The 10,758-nt window shown below is 45.7% G+C and overlaps 1 protein-coding gene and 1 long non-coding RNA gene across 2 annotated transcripts in view; one reads left to right on the top strand and one right to left on the bottom strand.

Annotated features, from left to right (window-relative positions):
- Positions 1-10,758, top strand: part of LOC145421845 (uncharacterized) — a 70,924-nt gene that overhangs the window by 39,733 nt on the left and 20,433 nt on the right. The window lies entirely within an intron of this gene.
- LOC113010273 (tripartite motif-containing protein 16-like) overlaps positions 238-10,758 on the bottom strand; it is a 29,984-nt gene continuing 19,463 nt past the window's right edge. The window contains exons 2-3 of the mRNA XM_080292670.1: positions 3,209-3,295; positions 238-2,719 (exon numbers count right to left, since the gene is read on the bottom strand). Of these exons, the coding sequence (XP_080148796.1) occupies positions 918-2,576 (1,659 nt within the window). The 5' untranslated portion in view covers positions 2,577-2,719; positions 3,209-3,295 and the 3' untranslated portion in view covers positions 238-917. The remainder of the gene's footprint in view (positions 2,720-3,208; positions 3,296-10,758) is intronic.

Raw genomic sequence — 10,758 nt, 5'->3', positions numbered from 1 at the left:
AAAGTGGATATGCAGTTTTTCAGTACTAATATAAGCATTTTATATCATTGCTTTATTGACAGATGTTTGGTGTTCAAGGTCAGGCATCAGTTTGAAAGAAACAAACAAACACACTGAGTTGAACTTGAACTTCCTACTGACAAAAACTAAAATTGGTGCAAAAATAACCAGAAACATATAAGAAGCATCCTGGAGGTGCTGCAGACAAGATAGGACCAATAACATGTCAACAGGAAATCCTTTTTACTAATTTGTTTATTTCTTTTTAGATTTTTACTCTCCATTTTAAGCCATGATGTTTGCTGATACTGTGTTCCTACTGTTTGTTCTCATTAATAGTTCTGTTTTTAACATTCTGTGCTGAAGCTGGAGGAAATGTTTCTACAGTGTCAGATGATACAGCTCCAAACTAAATAAGTGACTAACTAACGATGCTTTAATACACTTTACTATAAATTATGATATAGTGCACTTTCTTAAAATTTCTTATTGCTCTGTAATTAATTGTTTTCTTTATAAATGTACAAATGAGAATAAAATCTGTGTGATAAAGGAAGGTCTGTAGACTTCTCTGTTAAGATCAGTGAAGAGAAACAACAACATACAAATACCTAAGAAAAATATTCAGTAAACATTTAGAAGATAGAGAAGTTTATGTTGTCATGTGGAGAAATTTTTCAAATAAAAATATCCATAAGCATTGATAGTCTCCATGGCTGAACAGACACAGGAAAGAGCTCCACCTATAAAACGTAAAAACATCAAGACAACATGTTGAAGATGTCGAGGTACTGCCCATAATGTTTGACTGACATCTGATTTATGTGCAGCACATAAATACCACAATAATGATGGAGAGAAACTAAAAGGGAACTAAAATACAGATTTAAACTTACAACAATATGAAAGACTTCAGTCTATTTCACTTTAATCAACTCAGCAGTGGCTCCATAATAAAGCCAAAGTCCAGCATAGAGCGGCTGAGTGAATGTGGTCTGGACTCTGTGGAGGAGAGTCATGGTTTCAGAGACGCTGTAGAAGGACAAAATACCTGCTCTGTGATCCAGGTACACTCCTACTCTGGAGGAACGAGGACCTGAGACAGGAGTTTGGATGTTGTTGTACCGAAATGTAAAACTGTTGTTGTAACAATCTAATGACCAAGATTTGTCATTACATCCAAATAAACATTCACCTCCTTTTCTGCTGATATTCTTGTATGCGACTGCTACATAAACTCTCCCTCTCCACTCCACCTCCCAGTAACAACGTCCAGTCAGACTCTCTCTACTCAGGACCTGAAACGATCCAGTGAATCTGTCTGGATGATCAGAATAATGTTTTTGTTTCATTAAGGTTACTTTTCTGTTCCCCTCTGATAATAACAGCAGTTTGTGTGCTGTGTTTGGATCCAGTGTGATTTCACATGAATATTTTAAGAATCCAGCTCTGGTCTTTGGCTCTGGTTGTGACAGTAAAACATCCACTTCAGTGACTGTCAGTGAGATGTTTGTCCGTTCCTCTCTCAGAATGTCCTGTAGTTTATCTCTGACCTCTGACACAGCTGCTGTCACATCCTCAAAGTAGCTCAGAGGACGGATATTGATGCTGGATGAGTCTGTAGACTCACTGAGTGCTGACAGTGAGGGGTAGTTGTGTAGAAACTGGATGTGATCCTCTGTGTGTGAGAGCTGCTTCAGCTCAGCATCTTTCCTCTTCAGCTCAGTGATCTCCTGCTCCAGCTTCTCCTGAAGCTCTTTGACTCGACTCACTTCAGTTTCCTGCTGGGATCTGATCTGCTGCTTCACATCAGAGCTTCTTTTCTGGATGAGATGGATCAGCTCAGTGAAGATCTTCTCACTGTGCTCCACTGTTTGATCAGCAGACTGATTGATGGCCTCCACCTCCTGTTGAAGCAGCTTCACATCTTTCTCTCTGTCCTGGATTCTCTGCTGGATGTTTTGTCCACTCACCTCCAGCTCTCTCTGCCTCTCAGTCCTTTCTGCTGCAGCTGAGACTGTGTCGTGGCCTTTATGTTCATCCACAGAGCAGAGATAACAGATACTCTGCTGATCAGTACGGCAGAACATCTTCATCACCTCATCATGACGAGAGCAGATGTTCTCCTGGAGCTTCTTGGAGGGCTCCACCAGCTTGTGTTTCTTTAATGGAGCCACATCATAATGAGGCTGAAGGTGTTTCACACAGTAAGATGCCAGACAGACTAAACAGGACTTGAAGGCTTTCATTTTTCTTCCAGTGCAGACATCACAGGCCACATCTTCAGGTCCAGCATAGCAGTGATCAGCAGGAGCAGCTTGGAGTCCAGTCTTCTTCAGCTCCTCCACTAAAACTGCTAACATGGTGTTTTTCACCGGGACAGGCCTCGGTGTGAACGTCTGTCTGCACTGAGGGCAGCTGTAGATTTTCTTCTTTTCTTCTTCATCCCAGAAGCTTTTAATACACTTCATGCAGTAGCTGTGTCCACAGGGAAGAGTCACCGGATCCTTCAGTAGATCCAAACAGATCGAACAAGAGAAGGTTTCTCGGTCCAGCTGAACTCCTTTCTGCGCCATTTCTCCTCTCAGTGTCAGTGACTGTGTGAGTTTCACTTCCTTAATATAGAAACTGGTCTGATCTGAACAACAAGTGTTGCTGCTGTGAATGGGGCCTGCCAGCTCTAACACATGTTGGTTACACCCATCTTCATAATGTAGATCTAAAGGGGAGGGAACACAGAACGATATGGACAGACAGGAGGTGCTGAGCTAGAGAGCAGGAAGAAGAGGAAGGGCTTTCATGCTGCGATTCATTCCAGAAAGCAGGAAGAGGCTCTGTGTTTAATTGTTTTTCTGTTCAAACCTTTAACTAAATAATATAAATGTCAATAACTGGATGCCTCTCTATTCTTTTTGTTAATCTGCTAAATGAATAGTTTGTTTCTTTTAACAATTCAAATAGCAGAAATGAACAGCTGACAGCTTGTCAGACTCAGACTGTAAACCATAGAGACAGTTTATATATACATTTAGTCAGGGCAGTGCAGAGATGTTTAAAAGGGGCGGGTGCTCACAGTTAAAAAGGGCACATAGAAGCAGGCTGAAGAACAACAACCCACATTCATCAAGAATCTAATATGGAATCACATCACACTACATCACTGTCATCAGGTGGGCACAATGCAAAGCAAATGTAGCCCATTTTTTACCTGATGGGGTACAATGTTGCTGTTTGGGGGGTTGCTTCTGCTCTTGCTGCTGATAGTGCTGGAGGGCAGGGCTGTGTTGATCTGAGACTGTAGAGATTAAACAGTCCACAGGAGAGAGGGTAGCTGATTAAACAAGTGTTATGAGATAATAATAAAACGCAAAGATTGGTCACGGCGCTTGGAACCATAAGGCAACAAAACTGGGAAATAAACTAAGCTCTGCCTGTGAATCACTCTTTGCCTCTCTTCTTCCTTCCATCTCCTCATCTCATCTATCACATTCCACTTGCTGTCCATCTGAGAACGAGGCACAGTTTGCTATTGAATTCATCTATTATTTAATTATACATTTTAACAACTCTTGCACCTAATCCATAATAAAGCAATGATAGAAAAATGTTATAGAACAAAAACTTTGTGTTTATTATGTCTGTGAAGGTTCTCAGTCATCCAGGTCATCGTAGTCAAATCAGCTTGCAAAGAAAAGCGTCTGGACTTGTTTAAGTTGCTTGAAGACTGTTGAAATCTCCCAATTCTTTGAATCTTTGGGCTGAAGGAAGGACAATACTCGGTGTATAAATGCTCAATCAACAATCATTTATTTCCATACAATTCAACAGTCAGAGCATTACAACGTCCGGACGGGAGAGATGCCTGCAGAGGTTCGACAGCATGTCTCAAAATGGTAGCAACTTTCACAGACTTTTATAGCTAGTCAAAGCCCCCCTCTTTGTCATAAAAGCTGCATCTTCACATGTTTTTCTAATTCTTAGCGAGCCTGGCTCCTGACCTTGCCTCCCTGTCTTTCTGTGTGAAGCAGGAAGGGGGGTAAGGAATGTGGTTTTATCTCTTCTGCCCAGACACCTAGTTGGTCTGTGCACAGATTTTTGCCAATTTGTTTTTAAGATTTTGGTTCATTCTTTCCACTTTTCCCTGAGATTGTGGATGGTAAACTGTACCATATCTATGTTGCAACCCCAACATACATTCCACCTCAGCGAGATCTCGATTTTTAAAGTGAGTGCCATTATCTGATCTTACCTTCTCTGGGAATCCATGCCAGGGGACATAATAATTCACCAGACATTTGATCACTGTTTTACTATCCTCTCTGCGCGTTGGCCACGCCTCTGGCCAGCCAGTCAGACCATCCACACACACCAACAGATATCTAAACCCTCGAACAGTGGTTATCATGTCAGTGTAATCAATCACAATTTCCTGGTCTGGTCTTTCTGGCAAAGGAAACTTACCCATTTCTGGTTTCACGGTGGGCTTCGGATTGTATTGTCCACAAATCAGGCAGGTTCTCACATGTTCCCTTACCAGGTTTTTCATGTAGGGATGCCACCAATGACACAAATCCCTTTCCATCTGGGCCACTCCCACATGACCTAGCCCATGAGCTTCTTTGATTTTCTCCTGGGCCACTTCTGCTGCGAGCACTGGCCGCCCATCGGGCCCTCTCCACAATCCTTCTGATTGTACGGCCCCTCTTTCCTGCCACACCGCCTTTTCCTCGGGTGAGGCTCCTCCTTGCGCCTTTTCGATGTCCTCTCGCTGTTGGGCTGGCAGGTCTCCCCATTCCATACCCATACTTACCATTTGTTTTCCTTCCTTATAGCCTGCCGCCCGTTTTGCTTCCTCGTCGGCTGCTCTGTTTCCTTTCGCCACCCAAGTGTCAGACTCGTCATGCCCTTTACACTTTATGATAGCGACCTCCAGAGGTTCTTTCAGAGCGTCCTCCAGCTGTCTCATTTCCTCCTCATGTTTGATCGGTTTATTTGTGGCTGTTCTGAATCCAGCCCTCCTCCATTGCCCCAGCTCCACATGTGCTGCTCCAAAAACATATGCTGAGTCAGTATAAATGTTAACTCTTTTTCCTTTCCCTAATCTCAGAGCTTCTATCACTGCAATAAGCTCTGCTCTCTGTGCTGACTGAGGCCCTTCTAATGTTCCTGATTTCTCCACCAGCAGCTGGTCTCCAACTCCTTTCACCACTGCATAGCCTGTTTTCAATCCTTCACTCGGATCTCTAAAATAACATCCATCTGTAAAATAATCATCTGCCTCACTCACCGGTTCTGCTCTCAAATCAGACCTTACTTTCTCTTCAACCTCTACTATTTGTGTACAGTCATGAGGTGTCCCCCCCCCCCCCCATTTGATCTGCCATGTTAATCCCTTCATGTGTGAAGGTCAAGTTTGGAGACTCCAGAATCTTAGTCAGTCTCTGTTGTCTCAGTGGGGTCATTGTAAATACCTGTGAGTTCACATAGGCCACCACACTGTGTGTTGTGAGCACTTTCAGTGGGTGCCCTCTCACAATGTGAGCCACTTTCTGAATTGTTTTTGCTACCCCTGCTGCATGTTGTGTGCACATGGGGTGTCTTTTTTCTGTGTTATCCAGGCCAATGCTGATATACATCAGCACTTGTCTCTTTCCCCCTTTTTTCTGAAACAACACACCATTTACTACTCCATTTGTTTCAGAAACATCAACTGAGAAATCAGAGTTATAATCGGGGATTGCCAAATCTGCTGCACGAGACAGGGCCTGCTTTAATTCAATGAACCGCATTTCAGCTTCAGTGGTCCAGTTGAGATTAGCTGTGAGATCTCTCATGCCGTGTTCTTTCACCAAATCCCTCAAAGGTTTGGTTTTGCCCACATAGTCAGGAATGTAGTGTCTACTGTAACCTGTGAGCCCAAGAAATGACAACATTTCTTTAACTGTACGTGGCTGGGGGTGTGACATAATTGTTTCCCTCTGGGACGCCAACATGCCCACCGTCTGCATCGCCACCACACGACCTAGAAATGTAACTTCAGTTCTGACAAGTTGGAGTTTTTCTCTACTTACTTTAAAGCCTGTTTTAGCCAGCTGACGAAGCACAGTCATTGTCGCTTGAAAACAAGCATCAGCTGTTTTAGCGGCAATCAGCAAATCGTCCACATATTGGATCAGTGTGCATCCTTCAGGTAATACACATGGAGAAAGAGCATTTTTAAGTACCTGATTGAAAATGCCAGGTGAAAGGGCAAAACCCTGCGGCAGCCGTGTGTAACGCAGCTGCTGGCCCCTGTAAGTAAATGAAAAAATATTTCTTAAGGATGGATGCAGAGGGAGACAAAAGAAAGCATTTGCCAAATCTATGCATGTGAACCACCGCTGATCTGGAGATAAATTAGTCAGAGCTGTGTACGGGTTTGGTACAGGTACTGTTTGTGTCTTAAGGACAGCGTTTATTGCCCTAAGGTCATGTGCCATGCGATACTTGCCCGTGCCTGACTTTTCAACTGGGAGGATCGGAGTGTTCCATGCAGAGGAAGACGACTCCAGCACACCCACCTGCAGGAGCCCTGAAATAGTTTCTGCAATCCCATTATCTGCCTCTGGGCTGTGTCTGTATTGTGAACGCCAAATAGGGGTGTCATCCTTTAACTCAAATGTGACGGGTGAACAAAATGTTAAACCCACATCAGTTGGACCTTTAGACCACAGAGTGTCTGGGAGTTCTGTTAAGCCTTTAACAGCTTCCTCATGATCAGCTTTCTCCCTGCCATGTGTTCGCTTTAAAAGTTTGTGTTCTAACACACTCTGATCAGTAGCAGTCACAGAAATTCGATATGTTTTACAACTGGGTGAGTATGAGACATCAGTGAGTTGTGTTTGTTGCCAATCTGTGGCCCTTGTGGCTGTTCTCACCATGGGGCCTAAATCTTTTGCTTGATGACCCTCGTGCACTGCCAAAGACACATGGGGAACCGCTTCATCCCCCATTCTATACCAACTCATTTTATCTTCAGGGAGTGGAACAAACGCTGCCACTCCAGCTGTACCAACATAAATGTCCTGAGAGTTAAGCTCCCAAGTTGTCTCATCTAAACACTCATTAAACAATTCCTCAAACCACTCAGTGCGCTCGCGATCGTAAAACAAGGTCACGTGGTAGGGGTCACGCAAGGGTGAGTAAACCGACATGGACATTATCCAGGGACGCCAGAGTTGGTACTGTGCCAGAATTCCATCTGATGTGGTCAGTCGCGCCCAGTAAATCTGCGCTGTGCGTTCACAATCTTCAGATAACAGCCACTGTCCTCTCATTCCTGATTGCAAACAGGACAGCTGTGTGCCATCTTTCAAAGTCACTGTTAATCCATCAGCTCCACACATGATAGTAGCTCCAAGCTTAATGAGCAGGTCCCTGCCCAACAGATTAACTGGAACTTGTGATGAAATCATGTATGAATGTGTTAAGGACTGGCGTCCTAACTCTGTCTTTAGAGGGACAGTCACTGGCAAGGTCATAGGTACCCCAGAGAAGCCGATAACTCTGATTTTTGTGTCTGTGAGTGGGATGTCGTCAGGAGCCGTACGAATGGTGGAATACGTCGCTCCTGTGTCCACTAAAAAGGGCAGGTTACGTCCTTGAACCCTCAGTGGCACCAGGGGGTCTGCCCCTCCCCCTATGCCCAGGCCTCTCTGTGGGGTGTGTCAGTATTGTCCCTGCTGCCAGTATTCCACTGAATACTGGCCTGGAGGAGCCATCTGTGAGTTGGGGGCCGACCATTGTCCACGCCCCCTTCTGGCCGAACGTGGCATGTTGGTATTGAACTGCTGAGGTGGTTCTGGGCACTCTCGAACCCAATGTCCAGTCTGACCACAGTTGAAACACACAGTACCTGGCACGTACGGACCTCTAAGCGCACCCCTTTGTCTACCCATGCCGCCGCCTCCTCCCCGTTGACCACCACGTGAACCCCAATTTCCTCTACCGACCCCACGGCCACCCCAATTTGTGCCTCGCGCGGGTCCCGGTGTGTCTACTGGCAATGCATTAGGATCAACATCAGTCCCCATTTGCTGGAAACCTTGAGCTACCATTACTTTTGCTATTTTTTCATCCTTTTTCTTGTCATTTGCCTTTCCCCTCATTTCACCCAGCTGTAATTTCAACAATTGCTCTTTCATGTTATCTGTCTCCTCAGTTTTAGCCATAACCTCATCATGAGCTGTCTGCAGGCGATGCACCAGATGTTTCTCCCACACGTGAGACTCCGCCCCCTCCATGTCGGGATTATCAGTCATGGCCACTCTGACCCTTTCGGGCACACCTTTTAACACAGCGTCTCTAAACCACAGTTGTTGCATCCCCTCTCTACCAGGATGCTGGCCAGTGTTAAGGGCCCATGTGGCTTTAGCCTGTTCTATGTACTTCCTTGGAGTTTGATCAGGCTTCCACAACAACTTCAAAATCTTAGCAGCATTTGGAGTGGGATATTTTTCACGTAATGCATGAGATATTTCATTCACAACACGGCAGAACGGGGTGCTATCAACCATCAATGCTGTACCTGCTATTTTTTCTATGTCATCCAGTGCTGTGCCTTTGACACATCTGGCCACCACAGCTCTGAAATCACCTAGGGCCAGTTGAACACCTGTTGTTGCTCTGTCAAACTCTCTCAACCACCCCGCACCTCCGTCCGTAATAGGAGGTAATAACTCAGTCAATGCAGTTACATCTCCCACCCCGTATGGTTTGTATTTCATGTGACCCCCAGCGGTCACCACCAGGGGGAATGTCCCCGGCAGAGACAAAGTGTCCCTATCTTCCTGGCTCCGACGCGTCATGGGGTGTGGTTTGTTTGCAGGTTTGGGCTTGACTACTCTGCCTCTTCCTGATTTTTCTCTAGCTCCGGCCCCGGCCCTCTAGCTCCGGCCCTGCATCTAATTTCTGCTTTTCCCAGACACTTACTGGCGTATTATCATCCAGTGTGCCGGATAACCAGCCCTCGTATGCGTCCCCATCGGGCCCGCACACCTCACCTTTCTCAACCTGTGGTGCAACAACTACTCCACTACCTGCCTCATCATCAGAAATTTGATGACGCTGCTCTAGAGTTATTATAGCTGTTTCAAGCAGCCGCACAGCCCGCTCTTCTTCAGTCTCTACCTGCTGGGGAGACTGTTTCATGGGCGGTGACTGCACTCCGCCACAAGCTCCCTCCTCATTAACAAAAGTGGAGCTTTGCTTTATTCTTTCACTCTTCGGGGCTGGAGTAGGTCGTTTGGGCTCTTTAGATATATCACAATCCACATAACCTCCTGTCACTTCTAAAACTTGGCCATTCTCACCAGAGAGACAGCCCTGCTCCACCCTCAGCACAGGGTAAAGGGGGGCAGGGGCCTGATAGGGAGGGGGAAAACCAGTGAGCGATGACTTCACCGGAGAAGCCGGCAGCATCAGCTTCTCAGGCTCCTCCCTTCTCTCCCTCATCCAGTGCTCCACCCCCTGGCATGTCACAGCCCACCTCGTTACACGGGCTTTCTCCTCCTGAATTTCCTGCAACTTTTTCCCGAGTTTCCGCCTGCTCCAGAAAGAGGCCTCCTCTAACTGTGTACTAATCTCCTGCTCTTCTTCCTGGAGCTTCTGTGCTATTCCCAGAAGCAATTTTGCCAACGAACCTCTTGTTTCTCCTCTCACTCCTTCCTTATCACACAACTTTTTAACTTTCGCTGCCACAGCTGCAGCCTTTGATTTTTTCTCACCCACGCTGCCAGGTCGCATGACCCTCAGCGCCCGCAACAACTCCTTCACCTGCTCATCAACAGTTTTCCACTCACCCTGCATCACTCCTTTTTCTATGTCAGATTTAAGACCCGACATATTCACACCACCACACACTTCTCACCCTCTCTCTCCTTTTTTTTTTTTATAATACTTTTTAAATGTTTACACCACAGAGTAATACACCCAATTATGCCCGTCCCCAGCCAACATGTATATATGGGCCCCACCTGGTTTTTGCTCGGGCTGGATGGGTACCATGTGGGCATGGGCTCAAACTGGGCTTTTTGTATGGGGCCTACTTGGGTTCTTCACATTAAACCCATATGGGCCATCCCAAGTGAGCACTTTTAGTAGGTCCTAGCTGGGTCAAACATGGGAAACACTTAACTTGGTCCAAAATGGGAAACACATGTAGGACCCACTTGGGTTTTCCACCTGGGATAGACATGGGCAAACACAGTCATTTAAGGATAGGCTGTTGTTGTGTGCCCCAGGTGGGGCAAAGTTAGGTAATCAATATATGTTTTAGTATCGATGACACAGGTGGGCCCCACCTGGTCAAACTAAATGGGTCGCACATGGGCAAATGCAAGTCAGACCCTGAAAACATGTCTATGTGGGCCCCAGGTGGGGCAAAGTGAGGTAATCAATATATTTTTTTAGCACTGATGACATAGGTGGGGCCCACCTGGTCAAACTATATGGGTCGCACATGGGCAAATGCAAGTCAGACCCTGAAACATGTCTATGTGGGCCCCAGGTGGGGCAAAGTTAGGTAATCAATATATTTTTTTAGCACTGATGACATAGGTGGGGCCCACCTGGTCAAACTATATGTGTCACACATGGGCAAATGCAAGTTAGACCCTGAAAACATGTCTATGTAGGCCCCATATGGGTTATGTTAAGTTAATATGGGCATATATTTTATGTGGGCTCAAGATTGTTTAGTATATATGGGACCCACTTGGG

The sequence above is a fragment of the Astatotilapia calliptera genome, chromosome 18 (assembly GCF_964374335.1).
Source record: "Astatotilapia calliptera chromosome 18, fAstCal68.1, whole genome shotgun sequence".
Lineage (NCBI taxonomy): Eukaryota > Metazoa > Chordata > Actinopteri > Cichliformes > Cichlidae > Astatotilapia > Astatotilapia calliptera.
The sequence above is the reverse complement of the archived record's forward strand: the minus strand, read 5'-3'. Positions and strand labels throughout refer to the sequence as shown.